General features: G+C 44.1%; 1 protein-coding gene across 1 annotated transcript in view; it reads left to right on the forward strand.

Moving 5' to 3' along the window:
- The first annotated feature begins 3,067 nt into the window (after nt 1-3,067).
- Nucleotides 3,068-27,610, forward strand: part of med30 (mediator complex subunit 30) — a 29,129-nt gene continuing 4,586 nt past the window's right edge. Inside the window, exons 1-4 of the mRNA XM_071898405.2 lie at nt 3,068-3,135; nt 4,349-4,631; nt 7,183-7,341; nt 12,226-12,333. Coding sequence (XP_071754506.2) covers nt 4,431-4,631; nt 7,183-7,341; nt 12,226-12,333 — 468 coding nt within the window. The 5' untranslated portion in view covers nt 3,068-3,135; nt 4,349-4,430. The remainder of the gene's footprint in view (nt 3,136-4,348; nt 4,632-7,182; nt 7,342-12,225; nt 12,334-27,610) is intronic.

The following is a 27,610-nucleotide window of genomic DNA, read 5'->3' on the forward strand; positions in this document are numbered from 1 at the left end:
TCTATAATTAGTACCACTAAATATTCCCTCCTCTTAATTATTTGCTCTACATTATGCATTCTTTTCATAATGTCTATTATGATTTTAATCCTTTTATAATTTTCTCATATTATAGTTTCTGTTTGGCTGTATGGCTACATGCAGAATGTATATGATTGTCTAACCAATGGTTTAGCAGCCAGACATCATGCCTGGTGTCATGACTCATGACTCATGACTCATCAGTCTGGTGGTCAGCATCTCTGACTGATAGAATGGGTTTCTGTATTCAACCCACTTACCCTCGGCAGCCTATATACTGTATATTTGTACTGTATGTGTGTGTGTGGTTATTTACGACCTGTTACCTGCGTTACCTGCAGCAGGAGCCTTTCGTCCCCAATGGATGTGTGTGTGTATGTGTGTTTCTGTGTCTTGCTCACAGCAGCCCCTTAGCACTCTCTTTGCACCCCACTCTGTTCTGCTCATGCAACATCCCCCCTCCACACAAACACACACACATTCACACACATACCAAACCAATCATTGTAGCTTATTTTATGAACTTTAAACTCTTCTTACCCCTGAGCTATGAGTGCATTTTATTGAAAATTCCCTCTTAATTTTGATACTTAATACTCTTCATTTTGATTGGGTTACCTCTTATACCCCTGCTCACATGCACATATCACACACACACACACACACACACACACACACACACACACACACACACACACACATATGCTTGCACACACACCCCCAAACACATACATTCACACTGTATCTCTGCATCCCATACCTTCAGCCACACGGTCTCTTATTTAATCCTGAAGAGATCAGTGGTGTCCAGAGACTCCAGAGGGGCGAAAGCTGCTGCGTTCGGCAGAATGGAGTTTGAAGTTTGGCTGCCTTCAGAGCAAACCATTGTACTCCCCTCTCTCTCTCTCTCTCTCTCTCTCTCTCTCTCTCTCTCTGTCTGAACTTAGCCCTGGAGGAACCAGATCAGTGTGTATTTAATTAAAGCATGAGTAATGCGCTAGGTAGCTAGATAATCCGTTTTAGCCCTGATACCCCCTCAGCTAATGATTATTACACGGTTCGTGTTTCCTCACAAGGGGAGTTCTGTCTGTCTCTCTCTTTTTCGGTTTCTCTCTGCCTTTCCTTCTCTCTCTCGCTCTCTTTCTCTTGCTTTCTCTCTCTGCCTTTCTCTTTCTCTCACCTCCCGCCTCTCTCTCTCTCTCTCTCTCTCTCTCTCTCTCTCTCTTTCTCTCTCTCACTCATGTCCAAGGTTCAAGCCCCTGCAGCATGGATGAAATGATGCTCCACAGCAGGTACAGTGAAACCTGGCATCGGTTTCAAGGTCATCTGTGTTGCCTGATGTTTTCTTATGCTGGAGGCCTCAGTTACATGCAGACACAGTAGATGATGTATGCTACACGGGACATGCAGAGGTAATGAGACACTGTATTGCCTATTCGTTCAATAATTTATTTGAATCCTCTCACTGCTGCACTCCACCAGGGTTGTATTATATGTTTATGTTCGAGGCAAACATAGAATATGATTACGGTGGGGCGAAAGTGAAAATGATGAGATGCTCTTGACATACCTGAGATGTTATTTTTTTGATAGCGTTACCTTGTGATGAATAAGGGCCTTTGATTTTCACAGGATTGTTTTCCATCAACTTGCCTCGACAGCATAAACATGGAGAAGGCGTTTGAAACCATTGCGTTTTCCATCAGCTTGCCTTGACGTGATCAATACATTCTTTTGTTTCTCTATAGGCTTTGTGATAGATGGGCTGTCAGGCAAGCAAGGGCCTATAGACAGAGGAACACCCCCCACACACACACGCATTTTCCAAACTTTCCCACCGGCTCAATGAGTGAATCAGCATGGATATTGTGAAAATCCTCATACAGTCAAATGTATAACTCAGTCTCACTACTCGCCCCCTCCCCACCCACCATTACTACCCCCCAGTCCCAATTAAACACACCAAGAAGACAGGCTGGATGATTATAGAGAAACTCATTTCCAAATGGTATGCCTCAGTTGGTCTGGCGGTCTGGCAGATGGGGATTGGAAGAGCAACGCTCATTCATCATGGCAAGCTAACCAGCACTCTTTCTGCAATTAAGAAGTTGTGGGCAGTCAAGTGAACTTGACATACTGTTTTCCATATCAGTATTGCATTTGGTAGATAGGGGGCTTTTAGAGAAAGAGAAGAAGGGGAAAGAAATGCCTTGAGGTTATTATTACTCAAAATGTGCTCCAGATAAATGGAAATTGAAATCCAGTCTGTAACCCCAAATTTGAATGAATAATGGAAATTAAGTAATAGGCATCCTAATCTAGTTTTTCAGCCCCACTCAAGCCTGAAGGCAAAGCCTTTCCTTTTTTTTTCAATAAAGCTCTTATTTCCACTCTCTGTAAGTCAGAGTAATTCTGCATGGCAGAGCACACAGGCTGAAGGACTATACTGTCTGTTTGAGGCACCTCTTCTATTTCAAACTCTAATTTGAATTCTGATAGCGCACAAAATAATCCAAGCGTATATAAGTAATGGATGGATGGATGGACTGAAGAATTTAATTCAAACACAGTTCAAGTAGACTAGACACCCAGTCATGTGATGCATTCATGAATTTGATTTATGCTTACTAACAGAAAGCCATGATGACCCATGAGTAGTGACCATAAAGCATAGATTGGTTTGCAGGTTGATAACATGAAGTCAGATATTGGGAAATTGGATGTTATTTAGGAAATGACCAGCATGTGGCGCTATTACCTTAAGTTGCCTAAACAGGTCTGACTCTGAATTTGTAGTGCGCTGTGCTTTACCGTAATGTTGTAATTCATTTCAAAGCATTTCAAAGCAGGGAGTTGAATTTAAAGATACATATGGGCTACTGTTGATCTGAAATAATACGAGATTGCAGTGTATGGAAATTATAACACCTTCATCCTCTAAAATAAAACAAAAAAGGCTACAAAACATTTTCAAGTGGCGCTCGCACATCATTATTTACTGCTGCCAGTACCGGTAGCGAGGACGAATCTCGCGATAGTTGCAGCAGCTGAGATCCTGGGAGCAGAGCAAAGGATTTGACATGTCAACAAAACAGATAAATTATCACCTCACAGGTAACATTACAAATTCTCAAACGTGTTACTAACGAAACATGAACACTCGCTGCATTGTAAAGAGTTAAATCGCGCCAGAATAGTCAAACGATACAATAAAGTGGACTGAGAGAGAGCTGAAGTGTCGTGTGCTGTGACTGTCATTTTAGCTGTAGTGACAACCACTCCACTTTTGCATGTTACTCGTTCATTCACCCGTTATAACACCGACTACATTTCGGTGATTTGATTTAGCCTAGGATAGCGGCCAATGTATTTTTACTGATTTAAAGGCACGTTAAACACTTCTCATCTGGATATACAACTTCTGTTAAACGCTACAGCACGATACTTGTCTTGAATCCCATCCCATTCATTACCAGTTAAGCTAGCTTTACTTCCGTTTTAGTTAATTTGTTGAAGAGAGGTTCACTGCCTCTGCTGGTTCCCCAGAGATTAGTAGATACCACACATACATTAGAAACTACACTGTAGCCTTAATGTAACTATACTGAATGATCTACACACCTGTAGTTGATTAGTGATGCAACCCTGTTATAACAGTACTGTTGCATTATTACTGTTAAAAGTTATGCCAATATAAGTCTGATATGGCTATATGGTAGTATAGTATGTGATATGTATCTTATTTGGTATGGTATATGATGTGATGTGGTATATGACACGTATATGATATGGCAGAGATGCTCACAAGTCACCTGCAAGTCCAAGTCAAGGCTCAAGTCTTTGGTCACGAGTCTCAGATGGTCTGCTTAATCCCTAACAGTTATTTCTAAGAAATGTCCAGCCTGGTGATTATATTATTTAGCTATTTGTATATCAGGCACTGCATAATAAAATCATAATGTAACCTAAATGAAGCTGTAGATAGGAATCACAAGTGTACATCATCACTTAATACATTATATTACCCCACAATAGGAGAAAAACCCCACAATGTTCAGGTATTGCTCGCCTCAAAAAACTGCCTCATGTCAAACTTGAGTCCCCATCCCTGTGATATAGTATATGAAATGGTATGTAAAGTCCTTTGAGACATGCTTGTGATAAAGGGCTATATAAATAAACTTGACTTGTTTTGGGCCACTCATCAGTCAATACATAATTCAAGAATCAAGATCCACTTTTCCTGCATCTTTTCAACATCCATCTTTCTGCTCTTCTTCACTGTACCCTACATCTTCCTTCTACTCCTGTGAAACTCTCCCTCAAGGCATGTAAAGGTGTGCCGGTGTGGAACAGCCTGACAGCTAGCTCCGCCTACACCTACACCCCCGTCTCCATCTGCTGTCTCCATGACGACCCCTCCCCTAGCCACGGCGTTTGGTGGGCAGCAGCAGCAGCAGCAACAGCAGCAGCAGCAGCAGCAGCAGCAGCAGCAGGCCCAGGCGGCGCGCGACGTCAACACGGCCTCGCTGTGCCGCATCGGCCAGGAGACGGTCCAAGACATCGTCCTCAGAACCATGGAGATCTTCCAGCTCCTCAGGAACATGCAGGTCTGTCTCTCTCTCTCTCTCTCTCTCTCTCCTTCTCTCTCTCTCTGCCTGTCTGCCTGTCACTGTGTGTCTGTCGACCTGTCTGAAGTCCAGCACTGGGGAATCTGGTCACACTCGCTTAAAAGACTCTCTGTCAATTTTCTGTTTTCTCTCATAGTTTTCTTTCCATAGTGATCATATGGATTTGAAGCCCTGCCTTTGTTCTGTGCTGTCACTGTTCTCTCTCCTGTCTTACCTGTCCGTGTCATTGTACTGTATAACGACCAGTGCTGTAAGAGGGTGAAACACTCAGCATGGACATTGCTGTACTTTTCCCACTAGTGCTGAAACGATTAGGCTAGTCAATTAATCGATTGGTTGATCAACAGAAAATTAATCAATTATAATTTGGTAATCAATTAATCGTTTTTGTCATTTATCAAGTAAAAAAACCAAACATTTGCTGCTTACAGCTTCACAAATGCAAAGGTTTGCTTGCTTTCTCTGTTTCATATCATTATAAAATTAATCCTTTTTTTTTTTTTCTGCTGGTCAGACTAAGTAAGCAATTTTAACACATTACTTAGGGCTCTGGTAACTTGTGATGGGTATTTGTAATTATTTTGTTTTAAAGACTAAATAATTAATCGATTAATAAATAATTGTTAGTTGCAGCCCTATTTCCCACTGTAATCCAGTTGCCCAGGGAATTGTGTTACAACGTTGGGGCTAACCCCGCTCCACCACTCAAAGTTGGTGTTAACCCGTCGCTTAAAGTCAGGGTTATCCCAGGTTAGAATGTGTTGGTTGTCCCAGGACTAAAAAGAGCCCAGTTTATCTAGGGTTAAAAGAGGTCTCGAGTGCAGTTAACCCTGCTTTAAGTGCAGTGGGAAAAGGGATAGGGTGGGTCTCGGGTTGGGTAACACGAACTGACTACCATTAGTAGTTCTGCATTTTCTATCTGACTGTCTCATGTTTAATACACCCTATACTGCACAGTGATTGAGTTAGGCCTATCAAATTTACAGTTTGACATGTTGTGTGTGTGTGTGAGAGGTGATACAGAACTCAAAGAGTCTATGTGCTTTGAATCTGTGGAATTCAATAATGTTCCCATTCTTGCCCACCTTTGTATCAGATAACAGTAACGCAATATGACAAGCGTTGTCTCTGTGTTTGTGGTAAGAAATCCAATGCTAGCTAAGCAAGCTTTTTGTCTTCTTGCCTTTGCAGTGATTTTGGGTCACTATTCTCTCTCTCTGTTATCAGAACACAGGACGGCTTATTTTATGTAAAACAGCCATGAGCTGGGCTCCAGTCTAAGTTTTTCCACATTTTTAGTTGGTGACACCAGCAGGTAATTTGGTGGCACTGATATTTTGGTCCAGAGACTGCTTGATACACAGCAGTTAATATGTTATCTATTGAAATATGATAACCATGCTGCACTCACTGACCTGTCTCACAACACTGACCTCTGAAATAGGGCTTCCTTATTGCAAAGTGCATTAATTTAGTGCAATGAAGTGGTTTTGGTCGCAAGTGATAACAAAATGGGCTCTATAACAAAAGTAGGTTTTTGGTGGCTGTTGAATTAGTTTAGAATTAGTTTTCTTCAGGCAGATTATTCGGGATTTTAGTCAGAGAAGACAATTATTTAATCAGTAGCCAGTGTGCTATCTGTCTTGACCTCATTTTGCTGCACAGTTCACTTGCAGTTCAGCTTCGACTCTGTCCTGAAGACGGGGTCAGGGTAAGTTTAACATGTCTGCCTGCGCCTCTTAGAAGATCCTTCTGCACCTTGTTAAAATCGCAGCCACAGTGAAAGCAAGGGAGAAACTGAATGCATTACCACAAAACAAGCGCGCCTCAACCACAGAATGCACAAACAGCATTGTTGTGACTTGCTTTTTGAGATCACAGACTTTTTTTATATCACTCCATGTATCTTCTGTACCTCCTCCCTCCCTCTCCCTCTCTCTCTCTCGCTCTCTTTCTCTCTTCTCAGGTACGCCTGCCCTGAAGGCAGGCTTGTATCATGTCATGGGGCTGTTTATAATCAGACAGTGCTGCCCCAGAGGCTTGTCGATCCTCTAAACAGAAATATATCTTGTTATTCTTTAACACCCACTGTAGTTAAAAGCCACCTCAGTATGAGAGCTGGTGTAGCAGAGAGTCCAGCAGCTGAAACAGTTAACCGTTTGATGCAGCGAAGGTTTTCTTTGATAGTTCAAATTGCAGTATCATAATATTATTATGAGCAATTACCACATGGTTACATGATCATAAACATGCTAAACACATTTGTAGACTTCCATGGTCATGTTGCCTGGGGGCTTTCATTACTAAGGTGAAAGGATACCATGAGTGTGTTATTAGTGTAAATGAAAGTGCAGCTACTGTACATTAGTAGAATGCTTCTAATGGACTATTACCAATTAGGCAACAACAAAGCTTTTCTAGTGCTTTTGGCAGTCAGTGAGGATCAATACCCTTTGCTTTATTTTAACACAAGAACATTTCTAGGCGTGTACGTTGTTTAATGTAACATTTCCTCTGTGTTGCCTCTCAGCTGCCTAACGGAGTGACATACCACCCCAACACCCACCAGGACAGGCTGGGAAAACTCCAGGAGCACCTACGCATGCTCTCCGTACTCTTCCGCAAGCTGCGCCTCGTCTACGACAAGTGCAACGAAAACTGCGCTGGGCTGGACCCCATCCCCCCAGAGGTGAGGCACGGCAGCATTATCCTACATGCAGCTGAAAATGTGATAAGAATGTCCCTCTAAATGGGTCGAATATGTCATAAAAGCTGTTAATGTAATAACTTTTTATCACATTATTACATGAACCAATCGTTATTACTTCAAAAGGGGTGTAACATTTTTTTAACTGATGATGTAATAATAATGTTATTAAGTAATAATGTAATAAAAGTTGAGTTATATTATTATTCTGACAAGTTGTTACATTATTAGTCTATATTATTATTCCATCATCAGTTTAAAATATGTTACACCCTTTATGAAGTAATAGACACCACTTAATGTAACAATGTTTTATTACATTTTCAGGTTTTCTTACATTTTCAACCCATTTATTACATTTTGACACGCTATTACATTATCTGGCAGTTATTATTATCTTATATTATCAGTTGCTACAAAGGTTGAAGTCCAAGATGTGACTGATTTTGAAACTAGATCTTTAATTTGACGTGATTCATTGAGCCTTCCGAGACTCAAACTGTATAGGGTCGCCGAGTTTGTTTTGTGCTTTCGCCCGTTGCCACACAGGATGTAGCCCAGCTCTCCTCGCAAACTGCCTGCGGACTTGAGAGTTGGGAAGCTGTTAGTTTAAAGGAAGTAGGTCATTGTTACTGCCACACCCCCACACTCTCCTCCCCTTGCACGCACGCACACACACACACGAACACACACACACACACGAACACACACAACACACCCGCAATCACACACCTCTACCCTGGGGGACTCTTATCTTGCCTACTCCCTCCAGGTCTGTCTTTTCTCAGCTCGCAGCAGATTCATTGGCTGCTCCAGGTGAGTCTCCAGGGCCTCTTTACCGCCGGTTACGGTCACCCACCACCTCCAGAGCAGCTCTGAAACAACAGCACTTTAACTCAGACACACATTCCCCTCCCACCTGCCTGCCTAGACACACACAAACACACATGCATGCACACAATAAATGTATACAACAGGCACACACACATGCATGCGGTGTACTGTAGCATGTCAGCACAAAGACATACCCCCCCCCCCCCCCCCCCCCCCACACACACACACACACACTGGGCATGCTCTGTGTGAGGCTTCATGCAGGGCTACAGCTAGGCTATCCACCACTGTTTGATTGGATTTATGACTGCGGCAGTCCCTTCCCAATTTCTACAGATTGGCTCGGAGCTAATCTCTCTCACCAGACTCCTACTGAGGATAAAGGAGGATGTGGGAGGAGACCAGTCTTAAATTGGAACAAATTTGTGATGGCTGCCATCGTGTACATTTTCCACACTGAATAATAGAGTTACTCGGAAGCATTTGGAATGATATATCCGCCGGTTGTTCAGAATTACTCTCGCCCGTAGTTTCCCTCTTAAATCAAAGTCTGTATGAGGGGGCACGGCTGACATTTTCCTTTGCTGTTATGGTGTAAAGCTTCATCGAGTCATTACGCCATGCCGTTGTTTTCTTCCCCTCCGTTCCACCTTATTTAAATGTTTATTCATTTCCCCTTGAGGCCGAGCCCCAGTGCAGTGCTGACCAGCCAATAGCTCAGCTCGCCATGTTTGTCTGGGGCTTAGGGTTGTTGATTTTGGCCCCGGCTCGCATGCCATTTATCATCCTGGAGAATTCAGGTGCCTGACAGCCGCTCACTATTGGCTGCCCGAAACAGGAAGTGGAATCAATGACTCGGGCGCTGTGACCTCATCGCAGCCTAATTAGCAACAGGCCCGTTTAATGAACAGCTGGACCAAATGCACACGTCAGCGCTTTTCCCTTTTTCCTTCCAGCGGCCGTCGCAGCCCCGTTCTCCCTCTCCCTCGCTCGTTCTCTCTTTCTCTCCCCTTCTCTTTCCCTCTCTCTTTTTCTCAGTCTCTTCCTTACGCTCTTTTTCTCTCTCTCTCCCTCTCTCTATCCTTTCTTTCTCCCCCATTCTCTCCCTCTCTATCACTCTCTCTCCCTCTCTCCCCCCTCCCCCCTCTCTCTCTCTGACGGCTGCTATATATTGGTTCACCCTCCCTCCCTCTCTCTCTTTCTCTCTCTCTCTCAATTAATTCCCTCTCTCTTCCTCTCTCTCTCTCTCTGACAGCCGCTCGCCATTAGTTTCCTCTCTCTCTCCCCTTCTCTTTCTCTCTCTCTCTCTCTCTTCTTCTCTCTCTCCTTTTTCTGTCCCAACCCTCCTCCCCTCTGCCATTTCCTGCAGTGAACAGCCATGTCATTTCCTTTACCTCTCCCCTTCTCTTTCACCCTGTTACTTTATTATTATTATTATTTTTTTCAGTTTGTCTTTTTCTTCCCTTTTCCTTTCGTCTCAGCGAGGCAACCTGGAGAACTTCATTAGCCCATTCTTCTCTGTCAAGCAGGAAACCACATCCATCTCTGTGTGGAGGAGGCAGGGGTTATGACTCACACAGGCGCACATACACACTGCATGGTTACACACACGGCTACTACACAAACTCGCGCACACACACACACACACACACACACACACATGTGTGAGTACCCACACAGCTATACACACACGCACGCACGCACACATACAGACGCATAGAGTTCCGCACAGCTACACGTACACACACACTCATACACATGGCTGCACATGCACACACAGGCACACACACTCACGCACACACACACACACACACTCCATCCATCTTTCCCACCCTACTCTGCACATTTCATTTTCCCCCCACAAGCTGCCAAAATCAGCCCACTACCTTTAAAATTCAATATGTCGTTGGCTCGGGTCTGGAATTATCTAATGAAAAAACTTTCCTCTTTCCTACTTTGAGATTTCTTGAGCCCGTGACAACCTCAGAGTTTGTCTAATATAATATCCTGCACATGTCCTCTGTCTTCTCTCCCCCCCTACAGCCAGACAGCTTTTGGTTTGGCATGGAGCTCTGCCTTGGAAACTGACAGGAGCACAGAAAGTTAGCCAGATCTCTAGATCTCACCGTCTCTCTTCAGCTGTCTCTCTCTCTCTCTCTCTCTCTCTCTCTCCGTCTCCCTCTCTCTGCTTCTTTCTCTGCCTCTCTCTTTTTCTCTGTATTTGTGCTTCGCTCCTCCTCTTGCCCTCTCTCTCTCTCTCTCTCTGTCCTTCTCCCTCCCCCTTTTTTCATTTTTTTCCCACCTCATTCTGTCTTACTCTCTTCTCGCCCGTCTCCCTGCCCTCTTCACCTCTTCTTTCTGTGTCTCTGACTATCTGACTCTTTGCTCCCTCTCCTTGCTGTCTTTTCCTCTCTCTTTATCTGTCTGTCTGCATTTCCGGCTGTCTGCCTTTCTTTTTTTTCCGTCTGTCTGTGTTGGTCTTGACGCTGGCTGGCTCCAGCCCCGCTCTTACATCAAGTCATTCCTTGTTTGTAGACGAAGCAGCTTGCCCTAATCATTGTCTGGTGTCCGCAGGGCCTCGTGTCCAGCTGCAAAACCTCAGGTCAAACGCTGCAGTGAAACAGAATTATCCCAAGAACTCTTCACCCTTTAGATTAGCGTCGCGCCAGATCGTTTTTGGAGCGAGGTGTGTTTTCCCACCTGCCAGCAGTTTTTATTGGCCGGTAATTGTTTAGAGAGTCTCGTACCTTATCTGTGTTTACGATCTTGTCTGGTATGATGGTTTTTGTTTTGGGAAAGGATGCTTTGGCGATGTTAGTTTTCTTTTTCTTGCGATAGGAACTGCTCACTTCCAGTGTAACAAATGACTGCAGTTTTTTCCTCACGGCTGTAATTGAAACCCAACAAACGTGCATTCAAATTGGTCTCATATAGTAGAAAAATGATAGCCTGAAAAATGTGGACCAAGATGGGTATGTAGATGTAGAGTATCAAGGATCAAGATAACTAATCCTGTTATTTTTCTGAAATGCAGTGCAATAGCAAGACATTTGCCCCAATCTACGCTTCTGCATTACCATGTTGGTTATAGCTAAACCCAATCCCATGCAGCCTCAAATTACAGTACATCACACTTATGGGACGCTGTATGTCCTGGCTGTGTGTGGTAACAAGAACAGTGTGTTCTCCAGACATTCACACCTAACTTGATGTGTGACTGCAGCAAGCCTCCAGCTCGCCTCACCCGCCTGGCCGACCACTAGGGGGCAGTGTGATTCAAAGCAGCGGGCCGAGCCCGGGTTCGGCTCTCAGGAACGCCGCCTGCCTCGCCTGGAGGCTCTCGCACATCAGCCTCACTGTAGTGTCAAGCAGACAAGGTCAAGCACACAGAGCGTTTAAAAATGAATTAATCTCCCACTCTCTTTCTCTCTCCCTCTCTCCGTCCTGTCTCCCTGTATTGAAGAGAGACGGGTGAGGCTCAGCCCGTGTCCGAGAGCTTACACAGAATCCCCATTTTCACCACTCCATGGGTACAAGATTAGAATACAGTGCAGGGATATCTTGAATATAGAAATCCACTCATAGAAAGGAGGAGATTGCCCATACGCACACATTTCAGACCTCTAACTGCACTCAGCAGGCATATAACTTTCAAAGTGTGAGTCTGCCATACAGTGCTTTTACTCTTTTTCCAACATGGAGCGAATAAGATGAGAGAGGCGCATAAGGACAATGAGTCTTTCCCCAGATTTTGATTCCAAAATGAGATATCCACTAATTGACACCCGCTCTTACAACAGGATTGATAGACACAAAATTAAAACAAATTATAGTACTTTTTGAAGGATAGAAGGTTACCACACTCTTTGGCTGACATTAATGACAGTCTGGATCCTCTATATTTTAGATGATCTTGAGGTAATTCACTTCAGTTCGATATATTTCATTTAGGAAATAAACTCAATCATTCCTCTGACCTGCGAATTTGTCACATACAGTAACTGATGTCTTTTTCTCTGCTGTCCCTTCCAGCAACTGATTCCCTTCGTGGAGGACGACAGCTCCAAACACGAGGATCGCTCGGCCAACCAGAGCCGCCCTGCCACTGAGGAGAGGAGAGAAATCCTGGAGGTCAACAAGGTATTGTGGTGCTGTAGCTCACTGGCACTAACACTGTTTGGATTAGAGGTTTGATTCCCACTGGGGCCGCCCATGCTAAAAATATATGCACCTGCGCTACTGTGAGGCGCTTTGGATTAAAGCGTTATGTTATGTTGTACGTTTTCTTAATATACCAGCGTTCCCACTGGTCATGAATTTCTAGAATATCATGGAATTTTGAGAGGTTTATTCCAGGGAAAGTTAGGGAATTTGATAAATTCTCTGGGTACGTCATGGAATATTAGGGAATTTTACAAATGGGTCGCTTTACAGGAATATACCAGAATCTATTTTCACACATTTATTGCATTAGATTTCGGTTTTCAGATCCACGGCAAGCCCTACTGTAGAAACCAGACTGTTTACCCCTTTAGAACTTGTCTGAGCTGAAAAACAACATGTACAAGGTCATGAAAGTGCTCAAACATAGTTATGGAAAGTCATGGGAAAGTCATGGAATTTTACATCGGGGCGATGGTGGGAAGCCTGATAGAAACACATGGAGAGGTGGGGAAAACATGCTAGCAAGGACACACTTTTCCACCTGCTGGAAAATCCCACCCAAACCATGTATTTTTAGATTTGTGGTGAAGCAAATCCACACATCTATTTTGTGTTTCTGTTGGTCTGTCATAATGTTAGCTAAGTTGATTTTGACCTATCTGGTTTTCTCTATTGTCAACAGACTGTAAAATAGTAGGAATGAATGGCTTTGTGATGCTAACGTGCTTCATGTTACAGATAGAGATAGCAGTGCAAGTGAGCTAACAAGCTAGCTCTATATGAATTTATTCTAAACATGAAAGGAAGATGATGACATCCTACCAATGAGCTGACCACTCTCATATAGAGAGCTGACTTGAGCAAGATAGTATCTGATGGTGTTTCAAATATTAAGAGAAAGGAGGATGAGATGGCTTGATTTTTTTTATATCTTGTGAGTGATGTGTTCACTTTTGGAGCTGTTTCAAGTGTGTGACATCAAGCACACCTAAGTGCTTTTTCAAATTTATTCACTGTCAGATATGTTTTTGCCTGGCTCTGATAGAGAGGCTGTTTTATGACACTCTGACGCGCAGAGCGGCGTTTTTCTTTAGACTGACACACCGTGCTGTCAGTCAAGGCGAAAACTTTGCTGGAAGAAAGGTTTAATCCTGACCAGGCTTAGTTAAAATGCCACCGGAAAACAAGGTAAATTTCAGCGCCGAGATACACAGAGAGATAGTCGCCCAGACATTAATTAAGCATAATCCAGCAAAGACATTACATAATCCTCAAATGTTTTTAACTCTGTAGAAAATGTCCAGCGAGAAACAATCTTTTAGTCTGGATGAGACTGTCAAAGAAACTAATCCTCACACTGCAAGAAATTACAATTTAGTCTCACATTTAGTGTTAAAATAAAATAATTCCACTTATTTCCAAAGCAGTTTCACTTGTTTCAGGAATTTTCTAGAAACACGTGTCGATATCTTGAAACAAGGCAGAATAAGGCAGATCACTCCACTAGTCTCAAGACAAGGACTTGACAAATGACAATTCGATTTGCATGTGAAACAAATTAAATGCCAGATTTAATGATTTACGACGGGTATTTTTTGCAGTGCAGCAAAGCACAGCTGAACTGACCACTGGGACACGACACAGGCTCCGTTAACTCTGGCAAAGCCTGGCCCTTGATGTTTTGACATTTACCATCGCAGATTATTTTTGAGTCTAGGATTAGGCTTAATCTCTCCCTGGGAAACGGGCCCATCCAGTTGACATTACAGTGGCGTGTGCAAATATCAGCCTCGGGTCGATGGAGCCTAGATCCTGTTTAGATCCAGGTGAGGTAAACAGCCAGCAGCCACACAATGCCTCTCAGCAGTTTCCATATCTGCCTCAAGTAGTTATGGACAGTGGAGCGTGGCAAAGGTTCAGGTAAAACACATCATGCATTATTTAGGAGGCCTTTTTTGTTTTGCTCGTCTGTCATGGATTTGTTGTGTGTGTGTGTGTGTTGGTGTGTGTGTTTGTGTGTGCACTTTTGTTCTTTATTCTTCAGAGAGAAACTGTGGACTAGATTGTGTTTGCACATGTGTGAGCGTGCACTTCATCTGTGTATGCGCATGTCTGTGTGTGTGTGTGTGTGTGTGAGTGTGTGCTGGCTGATGCCCTTTTCTGCTTCTTCCCTTTGTATGTGCATTGTGTTTGCGCTGTACAGATTGTGCATGCCAGCCCATCTGAGTGTGCCGCAATGATAATGGTCCAAGGTCAGGACTTGTCAGCAGCCGAGATGAGGATTGGTTATTTTTAAGAGCTCTGCACGGCTCCCCTGGCTGCTTTTAAATGTTAACACTACAGTGAAACATTGCACTGAACCCTGCGCTCAACTGCACTCAGCCCCATCCAAAACAAACAGCATCTCCTTTTCACACAAAGCCTCCATACCCACAACCAGTATGGTAAAAGCCTGCAGATACAACTAAGTGCTTACTCCAACACTTTGAATGCAATACTTACTGAAATACTTTTAAAACAAAAATTTTGTATTTTGACATTTCTGCAAGAAGGTAAAATATTATATCTTTTTGTCTATATGGCAGTTTTTCTTTGTTAAAAACATAGAGCCCCAGTGACAGCACATACAATATCAGACCTTTTTTTCTCTCAGAGTGAGCATAATTTTATCTTATTGGAAACCTGTATATGGAAGTGGTAAATAACCGTGTTTTTGATGTGACCTTCCCTCTATGCAAAGCATTAGCATGCAAATTGAGTCCCGTCAAATGATCCAAGTATATAGAGATTGAGAAGACAGGCTACCCTAATACGCTTAAGGCAAGCTATCCTCCCATCCTGCACTCCTTAACACACAGCACCGCCACAAAACACATTTTAAAACAGCTCAATATGCAATATATACATATGCATGTGTCACTTGTTTTCAAATGTAATATATCATACTCTGAATGTACAAAACATTAGGGACGTCTTCCTGATGTTGAGTTGCAGCCCCTTTTGCACAATCCACATTTCAACTGTCACAAATCTTAAAAATCCTTCTCTTACTCGTCTGCTTCTCTTTATCTTCTCCTCTGCGATTGGTAGAGATGATTCACCTCGTAAGTGTCCCTAATATTTTGCACATTCAGTGTATATACATAGACATGCTTCACTTAAAAACCCTTGAACAGCCACACAGGCGCACACATCCCTTGCATGGCAGGCCAGATCAAGCGTTTTGATTCCCATTTATTTTTGGTTGAAGAAGAACACGTGTCAAAATATCTGTTCACATGCTGTGCATATTTGAACCCGGAGGCTAAACGTTGAACTTATTAGAAACGCATATTTCCAATCTGGTTGTCGGATTTCCAGTGTACGCCTCATGTGTTTGAAACATATTTAGCCGTGATTTTTACTCAGGCTGCCCAGCTGCATATTAAGGCAGCAATAAGGACAGCAAGCTTTGGGGAGTTAAAGCGGTTAGTCTGATCAGCAGAGGAGAGATGCAGCGGGACAGGGGAAACAGATGTTTGTGGCCTGGCTGCATCTGCTGCACTCACCCCAGCCAGATAGGATAGCTGTGGATGAGAGAGGGATGAAGGGAGGGAGGGAGAGATGGCAGGAAAGAGCAGCGGAGAGAGGGAGAGAGATAGGAGAGAGGGAGAAGCGGGGAGAGGGGTGTAGGGAGAGAGAGCTAAATGGTAGAGAGGTGTAACGATGAAACGAGAGTAGGGTCGATGGAGTGATAGATGAACGATTTGCAATAGAGAAAAAAAAAAACGTGGAATGGAAGAAGGGAGAGATGGAGAGAAAGCATTCTGTCAGGTGAAAGAGGGAGAGAAAAATGGGTAATTCGGGAGGGGAAGGTGTCGGAAGATGGATGGACGACCAGACAGATAGCTGTGTTGTCAGAAAGGGTAGATGTGGGAAGTGGAGGGTAAAGAACGAAGGAACACCGAGAAAAAAAAAAAAAGCACGGACAGATAGCAAAATGCAACTAAAAAAAAAACATTGATGTGATGTTTTGAAACGAGCGAAACTGTGCATTGGGTAGCAGATAGTCGGAGGCCTCTTGGTGCACACAAAGGGAGCGAGGGGGAGAGACAAGTGAAAAATTGATGAAAGAGTGGATTGATAGATGTGTAGACAGCTGTGGATTGTCAGAGTTCAGCCGTTCCCATTCAGATAGGCTCTTCAGACGGAATAAAAGAAGACTGATGAAATTCACCTGCAGCAGAGAAAATAGGATGCCTACTGTAACAGGATGCCGAGAGAGAGGAGATTGATGTATGAGTGAATAGATAAGTCCAAGGATGTTGCAAGTTCTCCAACTGATATGTCACACTGGCTTAAGATTGCTAGCCTTATACATGTTTCCCCTTAGAATAGCCAAAAGGAGATTTGAAAAGCTGGCCTCGATCAAAATTCAAATTCACTCACAGTTGTAAATAATAAACAATGATATAATGCATCTATGGAGAAAGGTGATAGGTAGAGTGATTGGATGGTAGGGTAATACGATTCTAAATGCATGGATGGGGATTTTATTTACTTTGTGTGCCGATTGAAGTAGCCTTGGAATTGACACCAACCTTGTTACCATTACACAGAAGAGAGTGATGTGAAAAGAGCCACAGCGTATGTTCTGTGATCCCAAGGGGGACTGATGGCAAGCCATGCTGAGGTTTATTTCATCTAATGTAATATTTTGCAAATAGCATTACCCTTTTTGCAGTGTAGCCATTAGCCAGAACAACAAAATTACTGAATGAGAGGCATAGAGAACAGTGCTCAGTCAAGTCAGTGGAGGAAAAGAGACGAGCATTAAGTGACACACACACACAGCCCTACAGCTCTCTCTCTCACACACACACACACACACACACACACAGCCCTACAGCTCACACATGCACCATTCCCAAAAGCCAGCGAGCGAAGCCCTTTGTCCTCACTTTTAACTTGTTTTAAGTCAGTAAAAAGTGTGGTGAGGCTAGTTTAGCCTGTGTTTTTGAGCACAGTTAAAGGCGCAAAAAAAATGTACCTGGAAATGTTTTCCTCAAATTGCGAAACAAAATGGGGAATGAAACTCATCGGCCATCGCAGATGTTTGATTGGGCGATGTGACGATGTATGATGATGCTGGACATCAAACAACCCCAAAGGGCCAAGCACCCCAGCCCAGGAGCTCGGCCTAGTTCTGCATGTCCACACCCCCCATCCCTACCCGATCCCCTGCTGCAGCCTCATCCCCAGCTCCCCTACAGATCTGCCTCAGCCCAGCCCAGCTCCATGCCATTCCCCAGCTCAAGCCCCATGCCCGGCCCCATGCCAGGCTACATGCCCCACGCCCCAGACCCATATCCTCCCCATCTTCAGTCAAAGCTCCGGCCCCATCCCCCAGCCAATGGTGTTGAACAGGTAGTGGTAGTAAAGAGCAGAGCGGGGGGTGGGGTGGCTAGAGGAGAGGCAGATAAATGACTCCTCCATGGTAATGTCTGGCTGCTTTATGGGGCGTCCTGGCTGTGAGTGATAGCCTTGCTCTCGTTATCTGTCGATTGGGGTAATTGCTGTTTGTCGGAGTCTGGCTGACGGATGGTGATGCAATCTGCCCAGGGTTGGAGGAGGGGGGGGAGAGGCATCACTCTCATCACTCTCCACAAGTGTCTTTACTAGGAAGCATGCTGTGCGTGACAGTGTGTATGTGAATTTAAGTGTGTTTGAGTGTGTTTGTGTATGTGTGTATGCCTCTACTGTATGTGTCTGAATGTAATTGTGATTGTGTGTCTTTGTGTCCTTGTGGGCTTGTATGTGATGTACGCATGTATGTTTCTGCATATTTATGTTCTCGCTCATGCATGTATGAGCAGTGTGCAGACTGTGTGTTGCAATGGTTTCTGTATGCAAGAGTGAGTGTGTGTATAAAGAAATGAAGTTCATTTGAGCTTGTGTGAAAGTCAACAGTGTTTGCATAAATGTTTAAGATGCATTAGCCATAATTCATTGGTGCCTAATGGGTTGCGATTGCTCAATCTCTGTGCTGCAGACCTCCGGTGCCGTAGAATGTGATTGTGCATATCAATTCAAGGTCCCCAGTCGTCAACACTGTTTCTGCTCCAATAAAAAAGACAAAATTCTGCGGCACCCAAGTGACCGCAAATTACAGCCTTAATGAATACCCTACATTACTGGTCACACGCCAATTAATGAAGGAAAACAAAGAATATGACAAATAAATTCGCCAACTGAATTCCTTACTGAGCGCTAATTTGGACAGAGCTTTGTTTTTTTGAGCGGCTTCCATTTTCGCCAGCTGTCTGTAGCATGAGCTGTCCAAGGCAGTGGAACCCAACCTCCTTTCTGCCTGCCTGGCTGACTGGTTGGCTGACTGACTGACTGATTGACTGACCGTCTGGCTGTCTGGCTGAGTGACGGTGCGCTTTGCAGAATGGAGGATGGATGATTCACAGCGGCTCTCAGGACTACTTGATAATCATTCCATCTGGGGCGTGGGACCGGCTGTCTTGTCTCTGGCACATCACTCATCGTTTGCGCTCTTCCTCCGTCCCTTGCCCACTCCTCCTCTCCACCCTCCCATCTATCCCCAGGGCCTTGGAGATGACCCTCTACCTTGGGGAGGTCGTAGTGTTGGATGGTGTGACATGCTAGACCCCTGCCGTTTTCTCGGTCCCCCTTGCCCCCGCCCCCCCCGCCCCACCCCTCTGCTGCAGCCTGCCACTGCCACTCGCCTCGCGTTTGATTTAATACCAGCCTAAGTGTGAATAAATTCCTGTCACAGCCCATTAAGGAGGCCTTGGAGAGATCTGGCCCGTTATTAATTCTCCACAGCTCCTCTCGCTCCCTCTCTCTCTCTTTCTCTCCTCTCTTTCTGTTACTCTCTCTCTCCCTCTCTCCCGTCTCTTCTTTCTCCCTTGCCCCCTCACCCTCCTCCTCTCTCTCACTCGCCACACACTCCCTTGCTTTTTTAATACCCCGTTAATTACCGCGTCTGTCCTCTTTATTCAAATGAGAAAGTGAGAAATTAAAAGCAGGGGGATGTTTGTAATTTCAAATAGGAAAGGCAGGCAGTGCCTGGCTTTGCTCTCGTCTTCTCTCCAGACCTGTGCGAGCTGGCTGCCGGCTTGGCGTGTATAATGAATTCCAGTGGCACTGGCGGTTAGTGTTATCTGAAGAGCAGGCGGGGAGTCTGCCGAGGCCTGATGATAAACAAACACAACCTCCAAACTGTAATGAGACCGGGAGAGAGGGATGCAGCTTGGTTGGCAGATGCTCTCTCTCTCTCTCTCTCTCCCTCTCTCTCTCCCTCTCACACACTTTGCATTTCTGCCTCTCTCTGATTCTCTCTGTCTCCCTCCCTCTTTCTGCTTTTCTCTGTCTTTTTCCCGTCTTTGTTTCTCTGTCTTTGTGTCCCCCCATCTCTCTTTCCACCCTCCAGACATTATCCCCTGCCGTTCTCCATCTCCCTTTCTCTCTCTCCGTCTCCCTCCTTCCCTCTGCCTTTCTCCCTCTCTTTCACTCCATCCTTCCCTCCTTCCCTCCCTCTTTCCCTCCATTTCTCTCCCTCTGTCCCTCCGTCTCTGTGTTGAGGCTCCAGAATTAGTAGGCTGTGCACAGCAGGTGTCCGTACCTCCGTCTTATTAGCAGCCTCATATGTGGCCCATTAGAGGCTCTCTGTATGCCAGGGGCTTTTTAATTGTTTGGCCGGGGTCAGAAGGGCAGTGTAGCCGCAAAGCTCTCGCCGGCGAGGAATCAGGGCTGTTTTTTTTGGAGAACTAGTGTTTTCCTAGCAGTTTGTTGCATTTAGTGTCAAGTACAACCCTGATTATTTCTGTGTTGTGTTACAGTGTTTAAAGGCTATGTAAGCAATTAGAGGTGCAAGGTTTTTTTTTTGCCTGACTGTGGTACAGTGCTTAGGATTCACTGACTGTTGTTTACAGTGAAGAAATGTAAGGTGGAGAGCCATCTGTTTTTTTCCCAGGTCATATTGTGCATGTCATTTGCCACTTGGATGAACATGTATGAATATACATTGAACATATGGTACCATCAGTCATATAGCTCATTTATTAATTTGGAGTTAAAGGGTTGTGATGGATCTTTGTCTCGTCAATATGCGTTGCTAGTTCCACAGTTATGTACCTATATTGGAAATGTCACAAATCTCCCAGCAACCACGGCTGGCGGCATTATGGAGGTTCATTGAATTGAGAATTAGTAATGTGCAAATAATGACTAAATATATAACAACCAGGTCATGAAAATTGAGATATCTGAAAAAGATAGTCATGGTGGATGTAGATCCATTTCGTAACATTATAAATAAAAGTGAATGGTCTGAAAAGGTAGATTTGTTTCTACATTTAGACTGTGACACAGTAATCTCTCTTGTTTTTGGTCTTAGCCTCTACTCTGAAACACTTGAGTTGTAGCTTGAGAAAAAAAGTCAGCTCAGTGAACCTGAACAAACAGTTGGTTTTTGGTTGTTAGCTAGCTAATTAGCCAGGAATCTAATTTAGCAAAGCAACTAATTAACACTGTTAATATGAACATCTAACTACTAGCCAATGCTAGCGCTAGCTTCTAGCTACATAACATTAGCTATTGAGAAAGTCAGATGTATTAACAAGACAGTGACATTTAGCTGACCAGATACAATGGTTAGCTAGCAAACTAGCTATCAGATTTATCAGCGTAAAAATGCTTAGTTCCCTGTTAAAAACAGCAAAGAAATTAAACACATCCATTCCATATTGTTGAGACTGCCAAGTCGTATGGCTCTTCTCAGATGTTGTTGCTAAAAGCTGATCGAGGATCTCCACTACGGCTGGCAGAGGGTAAGTAACCTGAAAGCCCTAGTCCTGTATAGTCCTGGCTTCAAACCCTGTCATCACTTTCCATTCAACTCTTTATTTACTGAAGGGAAAGCTGCTTGCTCGGGTGCTGGCAGAAATTTTTACCTTTGAACTTCAGAAACTGTGTGTGTATGTGAAGAGTACATTAGCAGACTTTTGACCGGGATGAAACACAAGTGACACTTTGCTCGTTCTCTTTTCAGCCTCGAATCTGCCTTGCACTCCCTTTGCGAAGCAGAGGAGTCACTAAAACAACATCTCCTGCCACCGGATTGGAGGCTTTAAATTGGAATTACTCCTCTTTTAATCTTTCCAGAAATCTGCCTGCCTGTCTCTTTTTCTCCTTCTCCCCCACCGCTGCCTTCACTCTTAAAACGAAAGAGGGTAATTAGAACCAATATTACTTCTTTGGAGAGATGCCATAGGGGAGCTGATTTTCAGCCTATGTGAGTGATTGTAGCAATTTAACACATCACTGAGCCACAAGGCGTCTGAAGAACCGTTGTTGGCACCTGAAGAACCCTACATTTAAATCAAAGGGTTTTCAACCTCGTAGGAACCCTCCACTGCCCACTAATAACCCTTGAGGCACTGTGTTTACTTAGAGTGTGTGAGAGGAGGTGTGCAGCCTGGCCCCAGATGCTGTGAGCTCCTGACAGACATCTGAGGGAGAGATGAAAGAGAGGGCTCCTGTCTGCTCTGAGATAGAGACATGGGGGGTATCTCTGTGCAAATGCTGGCTTCAAGCTCCGACACACACATGCACGCACGTACACACACGAGCGCGCACCGGCATTCGCGTGCTCACATGCACACGTACAAGCGCACGCAAGCCCGCGCAAACACATACACACACACACACGTACAAACACATATACACATATCTACACGCACACATAGAGTTACAAACATGCGCGCACTCACTCACTCACATACACACACACTCACACACACACACACACACGCACACACACACACACATCACCCACCCTAGTCTACAAAACAGCACTCCTAGCTAGCCTTCAAGCAACAACAACTCTCCACAGCTACTTGCAAACTGAGCTCTACTTTCCTCTACAGTAACCCCATAAGCTAGCTAGTTAGCGGCGCAAATAGCAAAAACGAAAGACCTCTAATTAAACCGAGTGAGTGGGAAGCCTCAACCGTTTGACATTTTGTTTAACAATGACCCATGTTGGGAGTTGAACCCGTAACTCAGGGCTTTGTCTGTTCGTCAGTTTTTCTCAGAGCAACACAGCTCCTTCTAGGGATCACATGTGTGTAGTTAATCCATCCTGAAATCCAGAAGCAGGTTGTGTTGTTAATTCCACTCTGCGTATCAATTCCCAAGCTGCTGTAGCCCCGATGAACACACACCTCTGTACTAATCAACCCTCTTGCTTATACTCTTAAGTGCTGCTTTGAAGATGTGCTGAACTTTTCAACCTAATGGATTAAGTATGTGCTGAAAAATAGTAGGTTGAGGGTGGGTATTTGACTCAAAATATTTACTAGCAAACATTCCAAAGGTTTTTGTACGTGCTTAGGTCTGCAAAAGTGGTCATCGTTATGCAGTAAAATATATTTTTTCCGTGTTTTAACATGTCACTTAGCCCCTACTAAACATAGTTGTATTCTCTAATTCTTGCTCAGGATGTGCGATTCTACCGACAGTTCAGTCGCTTGCGTGGCCGCCCATCATTGACTTTAAAGCAACAGCGCTCCAACCTTCTTGCCCCTCATTTATTATCACTGGGAACCAAATCACAAAGGAAAGCCCAATCGATAGGGCTACCTGGCAGAGACTCAAGTGCTTAGGAGAGAGAGGGGGGCGCCTAGCCTCCTGCTCAGATGCTTCTAAAAGGCTGAATCGATGGCAACCGTTCTGCAACAGTCGGCTGACACTGCAGGCTTTCCACCTCAGTGCTGAGGACGTATTGAAAGAGCCCCGATGGTAGGTGTATGCAGGGATGACGACATGGCTATTGTATTTCTGCCACCCCTGGAAGAGAAGCCTTTTATCTGTCTTCAAAATCCCTTTAAAGGACTTCATTCCTCTGGGAAAGCCCATGCCAAACTGCCAACACACTGGCACTTAAACTCTCCCGTTGAGAAAAAGCCATAAAGTTTATAAAGTCAATTAAGGCTTTTTTAACTGATGTCAGGCAAATTAAGGCTGCTTGGCCAGGCTCCCTGTGGGTATACTGTCAAATGGTAAAGCAGGGCCCACTTAACGTCACAGGGTTCCCCAGGCAGGGCACAGAGCGAGGAAGCACGGCTTACTTACCACCACTTCACTTCTGCTTTTTAGAAGTTTTGTCAAAGTTGGCAATGTGTTTTCCTTAAAGTGACATTTCACTTTGGTAGAACATGTCCATTTTTAGTACACATGTTGATCCATCAATGCTGGATACCCCTGGGAGCTGCAGTCAGCTCATTATTCTTAGAAAACCTTGTCAAAAATTTGTATTTCTAGTATATAAATTAGGGAAATTATGCCGCATTCACATCATACAAGGAATGGGATGTCATCTCTTTGCTACAGCTTTGAAGTGTTCATGTGTTTAACTTGTTGGAACGTCCACACCCAAAATCATTTTTATTCATGAATTCAAACCATAATCAACCATAAATTAACTGCAGCAGACATTACTTGATTTTCTTAAGTAAGAGTTGATTGTATAGTGCGAATATAACTGCTAATTTGGATTTTTATTACCTTGGACTGCTGGCATCAGTGGATTTGCTGCCATGTTTGCCACCTGTGTTGACACACTTTCGCAATATGTGACGCCAAGTGGGAGATATCTGAGCCTGTGTAATCACCACCAGGAGGCTGACGTGAACGTTTTCCCCCCGGTTGGCAGCTCGTATTTACAGTAAATCAAACATGACGTGAACGTGGCATTCGTTCCAGGGGATCTGATTTCATTCTGCATCTTGGATCAGGAAATAATTTTTCCCGTTTGGCAATATCAGTATGAATCATGACAGCCAGTGGTGACAATTGATCCCTGCTCCTGAAACTCAATGAAGGTGTGTGTGCTGAAAATGCTCTACCAAAATGAATTATCGCTTAGATTATTGCTTTTTTTTCAATAGTACGCAAGAAGAAGGAAACAAAAATAGGTCGGGGGAGGGACATGAGAAGGCCTTGGCAAGATTTGATTCCCATGTAGGCCAGCATGAGTATGTACAGGTATTGGTTCCAGAGGTTGGTTTATTATGTATGAGTTCTCTCTGTTCTTACTGGAGACACATTCCTTCCTACCAAAAAAAGATGGCCCCCATGAGTTTGGTTTGTCCTAATTCTTCTCCCTAAAATGGAGTTGTATTTCCTGGAGGACATTTTTCATTTTTTGCATAATTTAGGGTGGTTGCTGGTTTCTGGAAAAAGCACCTTTCCACATAGCCGGGGCTCCTTTCCCAGATTTTGTCACACTTGTTATGAATCATAGAAATTAATTAAATTTGACTCGCATTTCTGCCAAAATTCTGTACCACACCACGATTTTGAACCATCAGCCTTTGCGACCCACGCTAAAAAGAACTGCATGGTAATAGAAGGCACTTTGAATAAGATCATGGTGTACTGAGTCCGTGTGTATGCTGATGTTTGTGAGTTTGGATGATGGACAAGACCCCTCAGCCTCTCGGCAGCCATGATGGACAGAGGAGCTTTGTGGCAGGGAGGAGAGAAGGCTTGAAGTTGCCTCATCCCTGAATCACCCAATGACAGCCTGGCAGTGATGGATGATAGAGGAGGTGCAGTGGTAGGGTTAAGAAGAGCCACCCCTCCTCTCCTCTCCTCTCCTCTCCTCTCCCCTCCTCTCCTCTCCTCTCCTCTCTCCCATCTCCCTAATCCCTTCTCCTCACTCACAGACACTTACACTTGTAATTCCCAGCCAGATCCGTCGGAGTGAAAGCTGCGATTTGAGTCGCCAGCGACAGGGCGGATTAGCAGGGAGGAATCCTGAGTGAAGGCACGTTTTCGCTCCACTCACTATATTCCCCTTCTCTCCCCCTGCCTGTGTGTGTGTGTGTGTGTGTGTGTATATTTTAATCTAAGTCGTTTCTTCTCAGCTATTATCTCAAAGCCCCTCATCAAAAAGCAACGCTAGGGTTCTTAATGTGCTCAGAGAGCGTGGTGGTCATGTTTTTAATTGTAGATGAAACGGGTTAAATGGCTAAAAAGCGGATGAATGCCTCATCTTATTCATATAATAATATAATTACAAGATTAGCTTGATTTTTATATAATGTCTAATGGATCAAAAAACTCCCCAATCGGCTTTAATGCAGAGATAATGCAACAGAATTAATTAATATAGAGATGCCAATTATCAAGCTTGATAAGCTTGGAGACGCCCTGTTGTTTGATGGCCTACATTTGGAACTTCCCAAGTGTTCACAGATTACTGTGTTGTGCTGAGTTGTTGCATCCGATGTGTCGCTGAATGACTGGCGGGCAGCGGCTCATTGAAGTCGCGAAAATCTATTCACTTTTAATTGACTGCAGTCTCCAAAGGGCTGAAGATATGAATGTATGAATATATTTGTGACTAATGGATTTCAGGTCAGTCAAGTCTTTCGGTGGCTTGAGCCATGATCTGCCTTGTCACTCCACACAGAGACAGTTAGAGCTGCACTTTTGGCGAAATTTCACTGAACGCAGAATTTTAATATGCAGTGATTTCGATGAAGAGAAAAAAAAGAAGTCTGCTTTCCTATTTTTTCTTCTTCTTCTACTTCTTTCACTTCTGTGTTTCACCCTCCTATTGAGGACAGTGTCTTTGATCTGATTTGGATGAGTTGGGGAGAAAGGGAGCATGATGAAGGGAATCTGAAAAAGGCAGACAGCGAGAGACAAGAGGGAGAGAGGCGACGGAGTTACGACCCTCCATCCATTCGCGCTCACTGTGTCATTAAAACAAACTGTCATCGGTTCTTGTGGCAAAGAGCTCTCCGTCTCTCTCCAATTGTTCTTTTTAAAAGCCTTTGGTTAATGATGGAGCCGCTGTCTTCCACTTGTACATCTAATCGTCTCTCAGATATGCACAACCCCTCTCAGTCTAATCTTCGCTTATTTTACCACTAAGATCCAGCTTGATAGGATTGTTTTTTAAGTCAAGAGTGAACAAGGCGACAGATGCTGTCAGGATAAAAGCTAGGGCTATTAATGAGTAATATCATCTGGAATCTATCTATTTCTCCCCGGTCTGTGACTCAGAAGATCTACCGGATCTTTTTCTTTAAATGTAAGTGGAGGGCAAACGATAAAGTGGGGCATGTCGACACACAGTTATGCTGCCAGTCTCTCTTTAGCATAACAACGGTAATCCTGCTATTTTACAGTGTGTTGGCAGGCAAGACAATGGAGACAGGGGAATACATAGAAGTGGACATGGCTAAAATCATGACAGGCTAACAAAAATGCAAAATAGATGTTTTTTGGTTTAATGACAATCTAAATTTGTGGTTTTGAATGATTGGAATCTACCGTATAAGTGGTAGACGATCCCTACTGCATTTTTATTTTCCGTTTTTTTATGCTAAGTCCCTCCTCTCTGTATCTTTACTCTCCCTTGTAGCATGTTGGGAGTGGTTCAGAGGGCTTTCTCCTTTAGTTTGGTTCGTTTGGGCAGTTGACAACAGTGCTATTTGAACTCAGATGACACCAAACAACCGCACCGAGACTGCCTGAAAATGCAGGTCTCGGTTCTCTTCCAAGTGAACTGTGGTGCGGTTCGAATGGAGTGAGAAAGTCATCCAAGCCAACCACAACAAACGACCCCAAAACACAAGGTTTTATGACTATAAAGAGACGGATGTTGACATCTGATAGCTAGCAGTTACTCATGCTTGGAGAGCCTAGCATAACAAAATGAACTGAGAGCAAACCGCAGTCTGGACTGACGCTCACATTCAGCTATTTCTTCATGTGTTCTTACCTGATATGAAAACCAGAGAAGGTAAATTATGGCGAAAAGCCCAGACAAGTCCATCATGCTTAGCTGATGTTACAGGGATTGGAATCGGATTTGTGTTGACTTCTCCCGCTGCCAAAATCTCTAATCTCATGGGATGACGGGTTGCCAAAACTCCACTGTCCAATAAACAAGCTACTTGTGAGTCCATGTGACTTTTGTTTACCAGACCTGGTTTGCTTGCAGTTGGGCAGCGTGAACTCAAATGAACCAAATCCAAAAAGCAACAAAGTGAACTTTTCCACTCTGGTTCGGACCAAAGAAAACAAACTGTAGGTGTGATTGCACCCTAAGTGATGTGTGTGTGTGTGTGTGTGTGTGTGTGTGTGTGTGTGTGTGCGCGCGCCCTCACCCTGGCCTGTCCTCTGCCCAGATGTGCCATAAGAGCACCTGAGAGCTCCCTGTGGT

The sequence above is a fragment of the Centroberyx gerrardi genome, chromosome 19, assembly GCF_048128805.1.
Source record: "Centroberyx gerrardi isolate f3 chromosome 19, fCenGer3.hap1.cur.20231027, whole genome shotgun sequence".
NCBI classification, from domain to species: domain Eukaryota; kingdom Metazoa; phylum Chordata; class Actinopteri; order Beryciformes; family Berycidae; genus Centroberyx; species Centroberyx gerrardi.